At 46.0% G+C, this 19,502-nt stretch overlaps 3 protein-coding genes across 3 annotated transcripts in view; all 3 read right to left on the bottom strand.

Annotated features, from left to right (window-relative positions):
* Nucleotides 1–2,104, bottom strand: part of epg5 (ectopic P-granules autophagy protein 5 homolog (C. elegans)) — a 23,040-nt gene extending 20,936 nt beyond the window's left edge. Inside the window, exons 1-4 of the mRNA XM_084456776.1 lie at nt 2,024–2,104; nt 1,420–1,555; nt 467–1,078; nt 1–66 (exon numbers count right to left, since the gene is read on the bottom strand). The exon at nt 1–66 is cut by the window's left edge and continues 195 nt beyond it. Coding sequence (XP_084312902.1) covers nt 1–66; nt 467–1,078; nt 1,420–1,476 — 735 coding nt within the window. The 5' untranslated portion in view covers nt 1,477–1,555; nt 2,024–2,104. The remainder of the gene's footprint in view (nt 67–466; nt 1,079–1,419; nt 1,556–2,023) is intronic.
* A 707-nt stretch (nt 2,105–2,811) lies between these two features.
* Nucleotides 2,812–8,530, bottom strand: LOC311324885 (protein limb expression 1 homolog; the record flags this gene model as incomplete). Its single annotated transcript, XM_084457482.1, has 6 exons — nt 2,812–3,252; nt 3,467–3,544; nt 4,768–4,863; nt 5,185–5,325; nt 6,455–6,669; nt 8,452–8,530. 6 exons carry the CDS (start codon nt 8,528–8,530, stop codon nt 2,812–2,814), a joined length of 1,050 nt encoding a protein of 349 aa, XP_084313608.1.
* Nucleotides 8,531–9,108: 578 nt separating this feature from the next.
* On the bottom strand, nt 9,109–14,033 carry riok2 (RIO kinase 2 (yeast)). The gene is made up of 10 exons (XM_084456937.1): nt 13,876–14,033; nt 13,436–13,574; nt 13,203–13,319; nt 12,901–13,076; nt 11,929–12,017; nt 11,537–11,728; nt 11,365–11,457; nt 10,842–11,243; nt 10,547–10,649; nt 9,109–9,621 (listed from the first exon to the last, which is right to left on the bottom strand). The coding sequence occupies exons 1-10, from the start codon at nt 13,939–13,941 to the stop codon at nt 9,460–9,462; spliced, it is 1,539 nt and encodes a 512-aa protein (XP_084313063.1). The 5' UTR covers nt 13,942–14,033; the 3' UTR covers nt 9,109–9,459.
* Between the last annotated feature and the right edge of the window lie 5,469 nt (nt 14,034–19,502).

Below are 19,502 nucleotides of genomic sequence, written 5' to 3'. Positions count from 1 at the left end.
GCCCTCCAGCCACGCGCGCAGCCCGCCACCCGGCTCCCACGCGCTCAGCTGCTCCAACGAGAACGCCTGCGGGAGAGAGCGGGAGAGAGAGAGAGAGAGAGAGAGAGAGAGAGAGAGAGAGAGAGAGAGAGAGAGAGAGAGAGAGAGAGAGAGAGAGAGAGAGAAAAAAAGAGAACACAACATCAAAGTAAGTTACACTGTTTTTCTGCATCTCAACCAAATGGCAATAATGTCATAAAGTCTTATCAGATTGTGGGTCCGTGTGTATCCTGGTGGACTGAGCCCTGATAAATATTTAGTGATAAAATACTTTTCTGCTATCATTTTATGGTTACACAGGTTCACACTCAGGATGTGATTACAGTTCGACAATGGGTGCACAATTATTGTAATACTAGTACAAATTGAATTTATTAGGGGTCAAAAAGTATGGAATGTTGTGTACTGTAATCTGGTTCACGGATACCTGCAGCTCTGGGCTATGCTGGGGAAGTTCTGGGTAAAGCCTGGTTCTGGGCAGCTCACGCGCAGACAGTTCCCCAGGCTGCAGACTGGGAGGAGAGGACTCCTGCTCGGCCAGCGCCAGCACCGCCGGGCCCCTCGTCGCACAGGCCCTCAGGGCCTCACCGTGGAGCTGCGCCAGGGGGCTCTCCTCCAGCATGGTGAGAGAGGGGTACAGGGCGGGGGCACTGGGGGCTGGAGGCTGCTCCAGCCGGGTGCGTGTGGAGACGCATGTCTGAGTCCTTCTCCTCTCCTCGGTGCTCTCTGGCGCAGCCCTGAGCTCAAAGGGCTGGTCTGCTGTCCGTTGTAAAGTCAGCGACGTCTGAAACGTTTGAGACAACGTCGGCGAAGCTAGAGGCTGTGAGGGGGCGCCTGGCTCTGTCTCTGAGGTCTGTAGGAATGTCTGCGTTGCGGGGGACGCCATCTGCGGGACGGGGTCCGCGGGCGGGCTCCCCTCCTCCGTCCCCTGGTGAGGCAGGCTGAGGGGGACGTCTGTGAACTCCGCACCCTGCTCCTCACAGGCTACAGGGGGCGCTGTGGTCCCTCTCTCCTCCTCTGGTTGCTTCTGTTTCTTGGCCTGTAGAGGGGGAATCGAAATACATCAACAAGAAAACTCATTATTATCTGGTTCAGTAAACCTTGCTGGACCGCCCAGCTTGCCTCTGCTGCAGGAGAACATGTGACTAAGAGCACGAGACCGCCTGGGAGCTTTTGTGGGTGTCAACAACTATCAAATCAATGATAATCTTGCATAGTCATACAGAAATGTCACTTTCACTCTGCTTTGCTTCTCAAATTATTATTGATTAAAGCTGTAGGTCGGCGCTTTATCAACCATGGCTGGAAAGAACAAAGAGTCTCTGTTGCCACTGTTCAGGTGCCAGTAGGCCATCCCCAGTCCTTAGCAGGTGTGTTTACCTGTTGCTTGGAGCTGCTCTTGGGCCTGGACGTCTTCTTTGGTCTAACAGCCTCCATCTCTGGACCGCTGTTCCCCTTCCTTCCCTTCCCAGTCCGCAGGTCACCTCCACGTCCACAGTGAGAGGCTGGTCAGTGACTAGATGGAGACAAGCAGCGCAGGGTTCGCGTAGTTTTATCTCAGCTACAGAGGTGTGATTAACTCACTTTTGCTGCCTATGTTGTGCCAACATAGAGAGAATGGTAATCCATCAATTAATGAAAGCAACGGCAACAAAATAACATTCTGCAGGGATCCTTATAGCTATGCTAACCATAGACATTTTATATAATGTCTGACGCTAACTGTTAGCTGACTAAGGTTAGATTGGCACCTCGATTGAACAGGAGCGCTGAAGCATGTCTGAACCATCTTCTTTCTGGCTAGATAACCTATAGACGCTTTGCCTTGGAACAGTCTAGCCGCAAAGAATATCAGGAAAACAAAACTGCCCGCTTTTGATGAAATATACACAACACAAGCCCCGCTTATGGACTAGCTTAGCTCATGCCAAGCCATCTCCCTCAGGCTATTTATATATGGTATAATACTCACAGCGGCACTTACCTTTATGAAACAATGTTCAATCCAGCCAAGTGACATTACAAAGGTAACTTGACATCTCTCATAAAAGCCGTCATTTGTTTTGTTTTCTTCCAGGATCTGTTATCGCAATATTTGGTCACGTGACTGCTCCACCTCTCTACGGAACACGAAATGTGTCAAAATACACCGAGTTTCGCACTAAGTGCATATCTCTTTTTATCTTGTTTTAGTGACAGACAGAGGGTATTTATTAAAGGAAAACGTTATCTGAAAATTATCTGCAAGTCTTTTGCACAATTCAATTACATGTTTCTTCTCAGAGATTCAGCATTAAAGGCGCACACACACACACGCACACACGCACACACACACATACACACACACACACACACACACACACACACACACACACACACACACACACACACACACACACACACACAAACACAGTATTCAAAATAAATTCAATAAATTATTATAAATTCAAAAGTTTATTTACAATTGTACATGGCATGATGACAGTGAGCTGCTGCTATAGCTACTATACAGAATCCCTTTAGAAATACAACATAGCCGTACCACAGCTCAGCTCTAACCAGACCCCCAGCATGTGTATCAGTGTCGGCTTCTGGAGGCCAGCATTGACCTATTGGTTAGAACCCTCGTCAGTTCGATGATGTCAGGTCATAGAGATAACAGATAAGCATTATTTATTCAAGCTATGTCAACAGGTTTTGGGGGTAGCACCACTCTCATAATCCTGCTGTTGTCTGAGCTCTCTCTGGTTGTCATCAGTAGGTCTAAGAGTCTCATCTCAGAGTCCATTCACAGCTGTTGGGATCCAGCAGTGGCTCCTGAGGCATGGCTGCCGGCTGGAGGTCTCTGTACTGTGGCTCTGTAGGACTGCTGGGAGGGGTTTCTACCCTCAGGGTGTCCCGGCTATGGAACCGGTGGAGCGAGAGCACTTCCTGGTTCTGTGTGTGAGTGCGACTGAGCTCTGGGCTGGTTGCGGGGTCCAGTGATTTGTTTACATTTGCCTGACTCAGAGCCAAGGTCAGGATCTCTGTTTTCTCCTTGTAGAAGCGGAGCTCGACGCCACGGCGACGGGCAAATCCCAGCTCCCTCTGCGCCACGCGGAGCTCCTCCCCCAGTCGCCCCGCAGACCGCTGCTCCCGTCCCAGCCAATCCAGGGCCATGCTGCTGCGGAGGCTTGCGTCCAGACCACGCCGTGTGTAATAGCCAATCACACTCTGAGGGGGACAGGGGTAGAGGGATAAGTAGCGGAAGGTTATATTCCGTTTTTACGTTCAAGTATGTTTGAAAGCTTTTGGGTGAGGATGGCTGAAACTGGACCCTTATTCTCCCTTTATCCAAATCTGCATCTAGTTTAAACCTCTATCACGGGGCCAGTCAGCCACCCAGTGGGATCCGAGATGTCAAGGGAGAGTTCAAGGTAAGACTGACCTGTCTGGAACACTGCCTCTCCCTCAGAGCCTTCAGGGTACCATTCCAATGTAACAACTGGAACACTGTCATCGTTTCCTACATGAGGAGCCACCGAGAGGTTAGAGGGCAGAGGTGGAGAAAGAAGGAGAGAAATGAATGAGAAAGGGGGTCAGAGAGAGAGAGTGTGAATGAGAGAGGGTGACAGAGAGAGAGAGAAATCATAAGATGGTGGTAGTGAGCGCAGTGAAGAAGAGGGTCCGGCCAATAGTATAACAGTTCAAATTAATGAGAACTTTGAATAGAATATACCTCTTGATTTCCCTTGAGATTCTGTTTGGGCAACACCATGACTAATGATCTGGACATTTCAACAAGTATATGAGTTCTGTAATTCCCCGCCGGGAATCCCCCACCCGGGACCAAGTTGTTAAAATATCTGAATAATTCTTGAAACCTTAGCCAATCGGTGAGAGATCAGTTTTAAAAGATGAGCTAAATGTTTATGTTCCAGCTCTATGGCTGTAACTGTGATCTAGAACGTACTGGCTGGACCACTGCTTCACACACAGAGTTACCGTGTGTGTTTGAATTACCGTGAGTGTGTGTTTGAGAGTGTTTAAATCACAGATGGCTTTACAGAGGATGAAACATGATGAACTACAGATGGACACAGGCTGCTTTTACCTTGGTGAACCGGCTGTGCCAGTCTGTCTGGCTTCTCTGTTTTGATGGACCAGTGTGCCATGCGCCTGCAGTGAAGATGTGATTGACACCTTCTCAACCGTGTGTAAGTGTATGCACGTGTGTGTGCGTCGCACATGTGTGTGTATTTAACAGACTCACGTCCTGCTTGAGCAGGAATGATAATGAAGCTATTTCCTCTTTTAATGAGTCTGAGTGCACAGCAGTGGACGTTTAGACATATGCTTATTGACACAGCGGCAGAGGTATGGGGCTTTCTACACTGCATTAGTTTACCCTGGGCACAGTCCAATCCAGAGACCTGACTCCACTTCACACACTAAGACGTTTAGACTGAGATGAATAGAGGAGAAATTGTGCTTAGACAAAGTGCAGGTGAGAATTATTATCGTATTCAGAAAGAATCTAATTTTGGTCTGACTGCTGACAAATTGGGAGAAAATTGAGTTTCTTTGACCATTTATCCACACGTTTAAACAATCATTATTTAATTCATACCACAAGGTACCGGATCGTTACTAGCTTTCTGTCCTTTACCATGAAATAAGGGCCAGACATCTACATGCAGATGCCAGTTTAAACAGTTTAAACAGGGCTGCCAGCCATAGAGCATCTACCTGGAACTCCAGCATACTCCTGCCTGAGTGTGTGTGCAGCAGGAGCCTGTACACTCCTATGCTGGTGCTGGGGTCACTCGCGTCCTCTGCACACACCTGGACACAGCAGAGAATAACAATACAACACACACACACACACACACATCAGCTTACAATGAAACACAGCCTTATCTAGCTAGTGCCAGCCTGGGACTGGCATGCTGGTCGTGAGCGAGGCCTCTGTTTGAATACTCTGAAATACCTTCTTCCTCCTCATTCCCTTCCACCGCAGATCTAACGTGAATGGATAGGCTAAACGCCCCTGCTCCCCTATAGAGCTTTCAGCTTTCTCATAATGAGATCATCAGTGGTTTCTCTGAGTCAGGGAGGAGGGAAGGAGGCCCCTGGAGAGTATTGAGACAAGGCCCGGGGACTCACGGCGCTGGTAGCGGCGGCCTCCCTCAAGCTCTGGCTGATGAACTGAGGGGTGATGCGATGAGACGGCAGCTCGCCGACCAGAGAGTTCATCAGGGCCACGCGGGCAGCGTCTCTACGGGCCTCTGCCTGAGTCTCACACATCTAGGGGGGAGAGAGAGAGAGAGGGAGAGAGAGGGGGGGGGCAGAGAGAGGGCGGGAGAGAGAGGGGGGGGGAGAGAGAGGGAGAGAGAGAGGGAGAGAGAGAGAGAGGGGGGGAGGGGGAGAGATAGAGTGGGAGAGAGGAGGGAGAGAGAGGGGGAAAGAGAGGGAGAGAGAGGGAAAAAGAGAGAGGGGAGAGAGAGGGGGGAGAGAGAGAGAGGGAGAGAGGGTGAGAGAGAGAGAGAGAGAGAGAGAGAGAGAGAGAGAGAGAGAGAGGGGGGGGTGTGGGGGTGGTAATGGAGGCACAAAGAGAAGGAGAGAAACAGGTTTAGTAGATGACAAGATGACAAGATGTTCTACCAGATTTGTTGGCTTGAGATGTTATGATCTGAGAGTGACCTGACTGATGTTGGCCTGTGTTCATGAGTGTTGCTGCGAACACATCTCTGAGGGAGAGTTCGTACGAGCAGATCACGGGATAAGGAGTCAAATAAGCAATCAGATTAGGACATCAGAGCCAGGTAGGGATATCCAATCAGAAAGCAGCTCTGAGCTGGGAGGGCGTGGCTGCTGAGGGTCACAATGAGCCCATTGAAAAGCACCATTGAAGCTGAATAAAACCTGTATAAAGGCCCCTAGAGTCAATCTTCCTTTAGCAATTATAATAGCTAAAACAATTTCTTCTTTCAAATCTCTAAAATATTTCTATAAAATTGCTTTTGATTAAGTGTAATGTAAATAATATAAGTAGTTACGTTTCTTTTCTTTCTTCATGTTTGATTTTCTTTTTATGTTGTGCAGTGTTGTTATATTATCCATTCTATATTCCTTTTTATATTGTATTTTGTATATACTGTATTGTAAGTTGTTTCTCGGTTATCATTATTATACCATATCTATGATTATTGTTATGACCTTGCACCCTGCTGTGCAATTCCTGCTTGAAACGCGCTATATAAAGTTATTATTACAGTATTATTAAAAGAAGCCTGAGGGGTGTGAGTGTGTGTGTGTATGTGTGTGTGTGTGTGTGTCTGTGTGTATGTTTCAGCGGGGCCTGGTACTGATTCTTGGTAGTGATGGGCGAGGCTCTCCTGCTTTTGGATGTTATATCTAATGGAAATGAGCTCACCTGGTAGTTTCCAAAGCAGCTTCCTCCGGGCAGCGTGACGTAGCAGATGTAGGGCGGTCCGGGAGAGGGGGCGGACTCGTACAGCAACAAGCTCTCGGAGTAAATGGTGGAATCCTTCACCAGGCCTTCAGGTTGGCCAACAGAGCCCTTCACAAGACTGACTTTTCTCACCTGTTTCTGCTCCCAGAAGTGATGTAACATGGCCACCACATTCACTGCAGTGACAGGAAAGGACGTTTCAAAATCAACATGTAAACAGAATTTTGAGGATTCAGTTGGGTTTATTTTATGATTTCTGGTTGTATGATGTGGAGAATTTTGAAGAGCGCACAACAGATATGGGCACTGAGTACAATACATTCACATTGAGGTTCCAATTTGGACAACAGTTAATCCAATTGTATTAAAGGGTATGAATCAAAAGAAGACAATATGGAATGTGCATTTATTTTTCTCAATCAATGCCGAGACAGCTCATGGCCTTGTTTTCCTTCTGATAGTAGAGGTCAGTAGAGCAGCAGGTAGGTAATTCACTTTAGATGACTGATCAGAAGATAAACATGATTTTGTCTCTTAATATCCCTTCATCAACATAGCTTGGGTTTTGACCTTTGGGGTTTGTGTGTGTGTATGGTATGTGTGGACACACCTATGTGTCTGTGTGTAGATTTACATGGAGCTGGTTGTTTGTGTTGAACATGAACATTCCCAGACAGGGTTTATTTGAGTGGAATTAGTCTATAGGACACCACCCAGACCCCGGTCCTAGAGCTGCACTCATCAGCGTTTCCCAGAGCCCTCTGTGCCCAGGACCCACTACAGCATATCTGCCCAGGGGTCCCAAAATACACAAAACAATGGGCCTCATTCATCACTATGTTCAAAAACATTTCTTGCATTTCATTATGAAAAGTGCCAATGCAAAATAGACCTGGGATTCATGGAACTGGCTGCGAACTCAGACTTTGCATGATTGATGCATCTATGCCTATGTCTCCCATAGTCAATTTCAGTGTGTGTGTGTGTGTGTGTGTGTGTGTGTGTAGTGCTAGTATAAGTAAAGTTACTCACAGTTTTTGAGGTCGGCATCAGTATCACTTGGTGACAGTTGTGACATCATGACCTTATCCCAAAGTCTACTCATCCTTCCGAACCAACGTTCTGTTTCTGACTCTCGCACACACTCAATCCTGCTAAGAGTTTCAGTCCAGCTCTCTCTCTCTCTCAATCCAGCTCACTCTTAGTCCAGCTCTGTCTCGTAGACATACACACCCTGTCAGTTCAGCTCAGTCAAAAATATCCAGTTCTTCAAGAGAGCAGCATCCATGGGATAAAGCACCTCAGCACAGGAACTCTGGTCTAAATTAACCTAAATACTCTCTCTCTCTCTCCTCCGCTAGACCCCCTCCTCTATTCGTTCTCCACAGCTTAAAGACTTTGTTCTCCCTTTTTAACCCCCCCCCCTCTCTCCTCACCTCGTCTCCATCCCATCCCCTCCCTCCCTCCCTCCCTCTCTCTCTCTCTCTCCTCGTGTGAACATCGCTTCGCTTCTGGAGCGGACCACCTTTGTCACCCTCCCCTGCTAATTAGCTAGGTGGGCCCCTCACTCTAACACACACACACACACACACACACACACACACACTCACACACACACACACAAAGAGCGGTCCACCGCTGGTATGCGCCCCCCCTGCCCTCCCCCTCAGGCTGTGCAGCTGGCTAATCCCTGAACACTGAAGAGTCAGACAGCGCCAGACTCTTGAGCTACCCAGACCAAGCTCTCAAGACGGGATAAGATGCCACCTGAGAAAGACAACAGTATTTGAAGAAAAAAAGCCCACAAGCCTCTCCAGAAAACCCACACTTCACCAAAGCCCTCAACGTCCAGTCCCAGGGTATGCATCCCGTGTCTGAGCTGAGCATGAGAACGGTCTAGGCTGGCGCTGTGGGGCTAGCTGTTGACTTCACACACGCACACACACACACACACTTGCCTGTGTCCACAGAGCCCAGGGCCTGCGCTCCATTCACCCTCAATCTGTATGAATGGCCTTTGTTCACGTCTGCATTCATCTGCTCCCTCAAAGCCTCTTACACATTAATGAAGCAAGTACAGAGAATGGAGGAGATTCTTAGCTCCGTTCTTAGCTTAGTCTTTTCTTTCAATTCCATGTTTGTATATGTGTGTGTGTGTGTGTGGTGTCCATGTGTGCATGCAGTGTTTATGTGTGTGGCCCAATAGAACTTGTGCGAATGTGTGTGTGTTACTAAACGTGTGTTTCCTCATGGTCTGTGCCTATGTCTGTGTCTCCATTGAGCTGATTGGTTGACAGGAGGGCGGATGTTGTCGTCCATTCAGATGCCTGTCATTGTTGGGGAGCCTGGAGACCAGAGACTTTAGCATCTTGATGGATAGACGACCCCAGGCATTGTAACGGAAACCTCCTCCAACCATCTCATAGAACACACATCGGCATCTCACCATGTCAGCAACCTACTGTTGGTATGCAGCAGACGCAGATGGGGATATCCCACCTAGCCCACCCAAACCCTCCAGCAGCTCCAAGGTCCGTCATGGGGTTAGTGTGGGTCAGACTGATGAACATGTACAACTACAGTAAAACACGCACAAGAAATGCTCTGTTGTGCTTATGAATGCTTTATTGTCATTCGGTTAAACAGCTGGTTATGTGGTTTGACAAGAAATATTCACACTGCCCGGTGCAGTCTGTGAGGTCACTGTGTTAACCGACCCTTAGCTGTACCCATTAAGCCCTTCTCCTCTTCGACTCCCTCCATTGGTCAGGGTTGGACTAGAGGAGAGAGATGTGTGAGAAAGCCAAAACTCTCTCCCGTCTGTCCCAATAGTCCACTGTAGTTGCCTTTCCTAGTCTTCTTTCCCTCACCGGCTGCAGGGCACTGAAGTCCAGATGACAGGCAAAGGAGGTGCCAAATCAACATTGAGACCCACCCCTTCCCCATCCTCCTGCCTGCAGTCCCATTCATCCCCAGAAGGAGGCGCTCTCCAGGCTGGACTTGATGTTGCTCTGGTTCTCCCTCCTCTCCGTGGTCACCAGGTTGGCCTCTCCCTTCTGGAGACGTCTCCGCTGGGCGGCCTTCTGCTGCTTACTCAGCTGCCTCCGCACCTTCTGACGGACCACCTCCTACAACACACACACACATGTCAACGCGTACTGTACATCTTTCTCTCACACCTGCACGCGCACACACTCCGTTTCCAGTTGCCTCTGCATTGACAGACCGAACGGGGGTGAAGCCCTGATGATCGGGTGGAGGTGGAGAGGGTCTACAACACTCAGGTAAACATGCCCATTCACTTGTTTATCCATGTATCCATGCATTTATTTGTGTCGATTAATTTATCTCTGTAGACTTATTCAGTCATGTCTTATGAAGTCATGTCTTCAGTGACCCCAGAGAGAACCTGACTCTAGAGGACTGGGGCTCCTGCCGTGGAGATACACCAGGGCAGCTGGGGGAGAAGGTCCAGGACCTGGTCCACCATGGAGGAGTCCTGAACTGACAACCTTCACAACAATCAAGAGCCAACAACCTTCACAAAACTTGAAGATGTGACCATTCAAAGGTTTGTTTCACAAAAAATGTGTTTGTCATTTATTTTTTCAAGAAAAAAAAAAAACTAGTTGTAAGGCTTGGTTTCTTACTGACTGATAACTGGACCTGGGTCGGACTGGGTTCAAACAAGATACAACTCGTCTCAAGGTTGGCAAGATGTATGAGTATTTGTATGCGTGTGCGTGCATGCGTGTGTGAGTGTGTGTGTGTATGTGTGTGTGCTTGTGTGTGTGCATGTGTGTGTGTGAGTGTGTGTGTGTGTGCATGTGTGTGTGTGTGCATGTGTGTGTGAGTGTGTGTGTGTGCATGTGTGCGTGTGTGTGTGTGTATGTGTTTGTGTGTGAGTGCATGTGTGTGTGTGTGCATGTGTGTGTGTATGTGTGAGTGCATGTGTGTGTGTGTGCATGTGTGTGTGCATGTGTGTGTGCATGTGTGTGTGTGTATGTATGTGTGTGTGTGCATGTGTGTGTGCGTGTGAGTGTGTGTACTAACTGGTGGTATGGTAGAGCAGCTCCCCACGCTTCCCATTGTGGCCTCGCTGTCGGTCCTCTGCCTCCTGCTGTGCTCGACCACGTGCAGCAGGCTCTCTGAGTCTCTGTAGTGGAGACCACACCCACACACAACAGCAACATTCAGTTAGCACTCTGCAAGATACAGCAATACACACAAATTTCAGTTACACTAAAAAGTGACAGTTGCATTTAAAGGCGAGTCTTTCCCGGACCCGGGACAAATTACGGCGACGGCTCTGTTCAGTTAAAAAAATCAAACACAGCGGCAAGTTTACCTGAACGGTTTGAACTCCTTGTTGGCTACGGACAGGTCCGCCAGCTCTGGACACGCGTCTTCTCCCTCCTTCTGCTCGTCCTCCGTCTCTTTCTCTCCGTCGTTCCCGGCCAGCTGGGCGGGGTCAGTGTTTCCCTCTTCTCCTTCCCCCTCTCTCTCCCCATCCTCGCTGTGCGCGTCTGCCGGCTGCTCGCTGACTTTGAGGCCCTCCAGCTCCAGCAAAGCATGTCTGTATTCGTCCATGTCCACACTCTCCTTCTCCTCCTCCCCCTCTTCCTCCTCCTCTCCTTCCTCCTCCTCATCCTCTCCCTCTGGTCCCGCAGGGTGCAGCAGGGCTGCGTCTCTCTCCATGTCCTTGGTGAAGCCGCTGGCTGAGACCTCCACATCCAGGGAACTGGAGCGTCTGCAGGACACACGCCAAAGTACGCGTGTGAATCTTCCTCTGGGTTACAACCGTCCCGAGTTCTATTTCTGCACCTCCTCGTTTCTGATCTTACCTCCCTCCGTGATCCACGCACACTCACCTGATGTCTTTAAATGTGGGGTGGAGCTCACTCTCGTAATTGAATCGTCTTGCGAAGAAATCTCGGACACATTTGACGTCCCGGTCAAAATACCTGGAGAGACATGACAGGGAGGTTAGTCACACAGCGACATACATCTGCACCCATGTGAGCGGCTGTCTGTGCCTCTAACCATTCTGCATTGAGGTGCGTGGTGGACACCATCTGGGGGAAGTCAATCATGGTCACATGATCCTGGTCGTCCAACATCAGGTTGAACTCGTTGAAGTCGCCGTGGATCAGCCCGTGATTGGCCAGTTTGACGATCAGCTCCATGACCTCGTTGTAGAGGGCGGGCGGGTCTTCCAGCTCGCGCACCTGACACCTGCCAAACCGCCATGTCACACACAGAGATAACCAATGAGAGGGCTGAGATCCCAAGCGGTGCACTGAGACGGCATTAACTGAGAGCAAATAGAGAGAGCAAGCAAGCAAGAGATAACATTGAAGATACAGAGAAAAGAAGAAGGGTTTCTAGAGCAGGCATAGCAATAGACTGACAGTGCATGTGGCGGTGTGACTTACAGTGGATATCCGTTGATGAGCTCCATCACTACAGCATGTCTGTTGTAATCCACAGGTTTGGGGACAGGGAAGCCTCGATCATATAGCACCTGGGAGAAGAGAGGATACACAATGCGCGCGCACACACACACACACACACACACACACACACACACACACACACACACAACCATTAACAGTCACAAACCACATGGTGGCTAAAACAGAGTGCTGAACCACAGACAAGCATAAATGGTGGATAGACCACAGCGCATGCAGCCAATCATACACTGAGCCAGGATAGGCTACTGTGATTATCTGTACCACCGGTGCTGGATGTGTGGGTGTTCTCATTGTTTTTAGATCGGTCTGCCTAATCATCACACACATATAAACACAAACACAAAACTGCTGTCCTAAATCAATCTTGTATTGACTAAGATATTTGCTGGAATTTTCTCTCCCATGGATAGATTGAGCTCTAACGTCAAATTTATGCTTTCACGCAGTGACAACCAAAACACCAAACAAAAAAACGTCCTTGTTTGACTGCTGCCTAGTGCGGTCGTGGGAGTCTCCGAAATGGAATAAATACCACACAAATAAAAACAAATAAAATAAATACAAGATTGAATCTGCTGGAAAAAATCTATTTACCCATGGACAGAAATACAAGGATGAGGACTGTTTTGCGAGGCTTCCCCCATTAAGCTTCACTGAAGCGGGCTAGTGACCTGTACATTTGTGAAGCGTTACACTTTTCGGTCAGCCTGTGATTATTAGTGACCTGGTGTGCTTGCGCGGCATACTGCACCTGCGCACCACAAATATTCCTTGTGTGCACTCACAAGACGTACGTACGTGAGTGAGTGACTGACTGACTTTCTAGTGTACAGACCACGGCTAGCGACTCGCTGCGCCATGGTAAAAACGGACTGTTAATAACATACATTATTCATAGCTCTTGGTATCACTTGTAAGTGTGGCAGGTACCTTCATGTAGGCATACTCCTTCATGGCGGAGAGGCGTGAGAGATAGAGCCAGGACATGTTCTTCCTGTGTTTGTGGTAGTCCCTCTTGTTCTTCAGGTTCCTGAAGGAGGTACGCCCCAGCCTGTGCAGCTTCAGGGCGTACTGATCCCCCTCCGGACTGGCCACAATGTAGATATCTAGCAGAGGATTACAGATACACAGCGCTTCAGTACAGGCAAGGAGCCAGGACAAGCTCCAACTGCCCGTCATAGTTGTTCTTGAAGATCTGATTACCTGACAGTGAGTGAGTGAGTACTTCCTACCTGACTCTTTCCCTACGCCCATCTGGTTGCCCACAGAAATGAGGACATCCCGAGAACACATGGTCTTCAGGGCCAGGTAGTCATATCCCCCGTTGTTCAGTCTGTAGCCCTGTACCGCTGGGAACCACAGAGACTAGTTTCAACAGCATGTCACTTACTTTCAACACTACAAAAGCTCTCACATACAGTATGTCAGCTAGCTACTGTCTTGTCAGTCATTGTGAGTGACTTACACTTGGAGTGCTCGTAGGCCACCAGTTTGTGCTTAACGAGCTCTCTCAGGATCTTGTTGCAGCCCCCGTGTCTCAGGCTGGCGATGGAGGAAATGAGACTGACAGGGACGATCTCGTGGTTCTTCATCCCCATCTCAACCTGCAAGACAATACATTAGCATCAAAGATTAGGGTGGATCGGGCATGTTAACAAGCTAGCGTTAGTTCATCCCTGTCAGATGACAGTGGTTCAAGGTTTTTTAATAGCATTGCAATATTACAAACAGCTTATCTTTTATGGGTTTATGGACTTTAGGTTGCTAGCAGTAGCTTGCTAGCTCGCTCACGGATGGTGCTATGGTTAGCTGACTGTAATCATTGGGCTACATGTCATGGTAAGCTAACTAAATTAAGCTAGCTAGCTAACTATCTAGAAAAACAGTGATGGCGGGGTTACTTACGGCTGTGAGGACTCGGAAATCGTCTCGAGATAAGTACCTCAAAACGACAACATTTAATTTACCCATATTTGCGCTGTTACGAATACACTAACTTGAAATAATGTTTTAATATGCGTAGGTTTTCATTCTCGTTTTGTAAACACATGTGCGAGTCGGAGGCGGAAGTGACGTGTGTATTGTGTGACGTCAATGCGTCAACGTGGTATGGAACGCCAAGAGATCAATTTTTGTCACCCGCCGGAAGAGGACGCTCGCGTAGCGTTGCCGCAATTAGAATGTTATCTGCTGCCGAATGCATTCAGTCAGGTCAACATGAAGAAAATCAGCTGTGGAAGAAAACGAAAACAGTGTTCTGCAATAAACTATCAGAGTACATGTCAAGAGCTTGCCTTTAACCGGTTCCCCAAATATTCTGACAGGTAATTGTTTGTTTAACATTAAACGTTTAAAAGTGTAAAAATTGAAGTTGACTAGACCTGTCAGTGCTGCTATACAGTTAGCTAGTGTAACCACTGTAAAACCGTTTACAGTTCGTGCTAGTTTACGGTTGTAAACTAGCAGTAATGGCTCTGAGACTTGCTTTTGATGTTGTTTTTTGTTTTTTGTTTTTTAAATATTGGTCCTGTACACAGAAAGGCATCACATCACAGCCATATACAGATGGACAAGACGGTCCCAAGTGACACCGCTCAGTCTCTTCTTTCAAACACAAGGGGTTTGTATCACATAAATGTAAAGTAATATAATAGTTTATATTTATTATTTGTGTGTGTTTTTCAGGTCGTAGCGGTCACCGTGACAGCTCTGACTCAGACTCAGACCAACTGTGAGGAGGACCCTGACACCTTCCTGCTGCAGGTCAGCGCATACACCTCCCAGGAGAGTAACCAGGTCGTCATCAACACAGCTGGTCAGGGACAAGCACAGCTATGCTAGGGAGACTTCTGATGGTAGAACTGCTGGTGACCAGTTGGAGGAGCCAATGGACCGGACAGATAGGCTACTGACAACCTGGGCCTTCATGGTATGGCGTTTTTATACCATACACTGTATATGCATTAGAATTATAAAACACAAAAACATTAAACTCAATGTGTTTTGTTACCCATCAATAAGAGACAATTGACTGTTCCATCACCCCCTCAGGTAAACCTGAGAGTGTGAATCTGGGTGGTCAGGGAGAGTGCTCAGCTGCAGCCAGGAGAAACGATCCAGGATATCAGGTGAGAGGAGTGCAATGTCCAGACAATTATGACTTAAAGTCGCACAGAAATGAAAAATGGCTGGCTTGTTTCTGTTTAGGACTGGTAGGACATAAGCTAGTCATGCCACTGAAATAGCTGTGAATTGAAATGACATGAATGTCTGATTTTGTTAGACTCACTGACAAGAAAAGTAGACACTACCATTGCTTAAAAATATGTCAACTGTATAAACTTGTGATCATGATCATGATGCTGAGTCCAGTTTCTTAAGTGAGAGGAGAGTATACTTGCCCTCGTTGCACGCAAGCTTTCCTCAGTATTGTGACAATATTAGTACTTTTTAGACCCTTAATAAGTATTATTTGACATTTCAATTCTCTTCTTCACTTACATTAACAGACAGTGAGTGTGTGGTCTCTGAAATAATAAAGAAATATAATATATGAAATATTTACACAAATAACTTAATAGCCTAACTCAAATACTCATTGAATTGCTGAAACTGAACAAGGAACACAGTCTTTCTAAGCCTGTTGCTGCCCTCCTGTGGCCGAAAACGGTAAATGCAGTATATCACCGGTAATACACGTTTGTAGCCAACTAACAAAAACGTGGACTAAATCATACTTGGACAACAGAACGTAATAAACATAAAAATCAAATAAAGTACAGTTACTCTTAGCTATCAATTGCCTATAACCAGAGATTACATGATAATAGTATGAAGAAGCTATCAAAATCCCTACCAAAGCCATAGCTAGCATAGGGCTAGCACTAATCTACCGGGCATTTCTAAGCAATGATAAAACATTGTGTAGAATCTCACAATTAAGGGATTGAACCAGTAGACTTTCATCACCTTGTTCAAATATAATTATCCCCACACTGTCATCCACCTCAATTTCATGCTTGTACCACCAAATAAACCATTATATCACTTAACTGCTCCACTATAATGCACTATTTGTTTCAATGCCTGGAATTTTCTGTTACAATTTAGCCTAGGGTGAAAACAGATCACTGCAACTTACCTGTGAGATACAAATTGTTGATGTAAATCACAGTTCTTCTGTTGATGTTCAAACTGAGTGAAGCCAAATTTCATATTTTATGATAAAAAAAAATCATACAAGATGCATGCATGATTTAAACAACACAACATAAGTATGTCACCAACACATGTCCTCAAACAGCACATGTCAGTCACACATGTAATCCTATATCTGAAGGGTCAGGAAGGTCAGGGGGCGGATATAATTTGAGGAAAGTTACTGAGTGTCAGAAGTATCGCTCAGAATAGAGTTCACACATCTCTCCTGCACTCACTTTTCAGACAGGGTGATTTGATGATGTCAACTGTCCCCAGCCCTCAGCTCCACTATAAGCTGAAGGAGACAGGTCTTGGTAATTCTATGAAAATAGTGCCTTTTTGAACAGCCCAAAACTATTTTTTAATTGTCCTTTTTATTTTTATTTTTTTTACTTCGTCAGATAATAGTTAACCACATAATATATCAACATAAATTACAGCAATGTATTTTTATATTTTTATATTTTTACATACATACATAGGCTACATACATACATACATACATACATACATACAAACATACATACATACATACATACTTACATATGTATACAATTACATAAACTTGTATCCTTTTTGTCACTGGTGTTACCTATTTTAGATGAGATCAGGCTTTCTAGGATGTAATTTGACTATATTATTTGTATATATAATCAAAGACAGCAAAGGTTAATTATAGTATTAAGAAATTGTTTTGGTTAGTAATTATTTGCTTTTAACACATGTAAAGTTATATTGTTTCACATTACCATTTTTAAAACCGTTTTTCTTATGTAACAGAAATAATTGCATGAGGTGAAACCTATTGACTAAAATATGTCTTTCATAATGCAACATTGTCATACAAACGTATAAAATATGTCCACAAGAACATTAGAAACACTAACTATTGAACTGCCACTTTTCACACAGTCAGGTTCTGTTCTGAACTGATCTTTTGTTTGACTGGCAGCGGTTCTCAGTGCATCAGACAAACAATCTGGTCATCCCCATACCAGTATCATCTCTTAGGCTTGGTCAGTATAACTTGTTAGTCCATAGCAGTTGATATCTCTTGGGCTTGGCCAGTAGAACTTGTTAGTTCATACCAGTTGATATCATCTCTTAGGCTTGGCCAGTAGAACTTATTAGTCCATATCAGTTGATATCATCACCTGGCCAATAGAACTTGTTAGTTCATATTTCATACCATTGATATCTCTTGGGCTTGGCCAGTAGTACTTGTTAGTTCATACCAGTTGATATCATCTCATAGGCTTGGCCAGTAGAACTTGTTACTGTAGTTCATACCAGTTGATATCATCTCTTGGCCAGTAGAATACCAGTTGATATCATCTCTTGGCCAGTAGAACTTGTTTACTGAATGGACTGCACTTTGACATGGTTGTTTGACATAGTTCACAATGTACCACTGTGAGTTAGTAGTCAGAAGAGAGTTTACAAGAACGATTTTACAAAGAACGATTTTTTCAATTATTTTAGTCAGTCAATTTTGTTTGACAGGAGAGGGCATTGTATGTCATGACACCATTGAAGCACCAGGGAGCGATACTGTCTATTTAGAGTATGGCTCTGGGGTTCAGAGGGGTAAAACAGCACGTGGAGCTTCCACCACCATTTTGCCCTTGTTCAGTATGACAAAGACAGTCAGGTTTTATCCTACTCAACAACTTCCTGTTCTTGAATCACCTATGTCCACTAGAACTGATATGAACATAACCCCATAACTTCATATCTACATTTGCAACAAACTTCTTCAAACAAAATCTACAATAAAGTCCTCTTCCTTAATCTAGGTTTGTTGTAGCCTATATATTTAATATAACCAGTGGTTAGATGTGTCATGACCTGTCTAACAGGTATGTTGGCCTACGGCAAAAAAAAAGTATGTCAGTTTGCATTAGACAAATGGTTTGTATAAGAAAATAGGCCTACAGCTAAGACTTGGGGTGGATACAAGATGGTTTCTACACAGAATTAACAGTCAGTTGCACATCTATTTTAAGCAGTAAAGTGTGAATGTTGCCAGTTGTAGTATGAGGTTTGGCTGGGTGGATATTTCACACTTGGAGGGCCTGCATTCCACTCTGTAACTCTGCTGAGGAGTCAAGACTAGAACTTCTAGAGTAGATTCAAAACTGCTGTTTGTCTCTCTCTCTCTCTCTCTCTCTCTCTCTCTCTCTCTCTCTCTCTCTCTCTCTCTCTCTCTCCCTCCCCCTCCCCACCCCCATCCTCCCTACCCCCCAAAAAACTCCTGCCTGCTGGGATTCGGAAATTACTAAAATACGCCCCCGGTCCTGGGGCAAGTTAGCAGAAGACAGACTGAACAAAGGGGGGTAAAATGAAAAACGAAAGGGGGGGCGGTCCTGAGAGGGACAACACATGTGACTGTGCACTAACCACTGACTGATGACTGGCCACAGTTGCTGCAGTTGAGGGATTCACTTAATAATACAGTATTAATATGGCTGGTGGGGCCTGAGGTATTCTGATATGAATATGGCTGTTGGGGCCTCTGGTATTTCTTTCCAGCATGCTGATTCAAGGGAGGGCTATCTTTGTCCACCAGACAGAGGGGCTCTGTCACTGGTATATCCACTGTTAGAGTAGTGGGCTGTAGGAGAGAGGTCAAAGGTAACATATCTGAGCTTAGTTGGGGGTCAAAGGAAATTGCCAGGAGCGGTGAACCAGGTTTAATACATCTATGGGGCTGAAGTGAGCGCGCGCGAGTGTGTGCATACTTGTGTGTGTGTGTGTGTGTGTGTGTGTGGTGCATAAGGGGCAAACAGGCTGTACTGAGGAGCTAGGAGCCATGGGTGTGGGTGTTTGTTGACAGAGCACATTCCTACAGGTCCCTAGTGAGAAGGAAGGTATGGTAAAGGAGGGAGTATGAGAGTCACCCTGTCATTGGGTCAAAGCACAGATAAAATCAAGAAAACAGGGACCCACAAAAGCCAGGATGGCTTGAGGCCTCTGCTGTAGAGCTGTTTCTATAAAAACAAATGGAATACTCAGATAATTGTATAGATGTAGTTTTCATATTCTAAATATAATTAAAAAACAATTGAATTTAAATTGCCGTTTCTGAATTCCCACAGTTTTCAATTTCTCCTGGTCAGTGAAATTTCTGAAAATGATTTGATATCCAAAATTTGAAATAAATCAATTCATGGTCAAAAAACAATTGACAGATAACTGAAAACAAGTTCACAGTGAACATGTTATCCCCCACCCATGATGCATGTTGTCAGCATGTGCAGTTGTTGAATGTGTAGGTGGAGTGGGCTTTTCTAATTTAGATTTATAGAGCTGGCATATGGCCCATCATATTT

The sequence above is a fragment of the Borostomias antarcticus genome (assembly GCF_949987555.1).
Source record: "Borostomias antarcticus genome assembly, chromosome: 23".
Lineage (NCBI taxonomy): Eukaryota > Metazoa > Chordata > Actinopteri > Stomiiformes > Stomiidae > Borostomias > Borostomias antarcticus.
The sequence above is the reverse complement of the archived record's forward strand: the minus strand, read 5'-3'. Positions and strand labels throughout refer to the sequence as shown.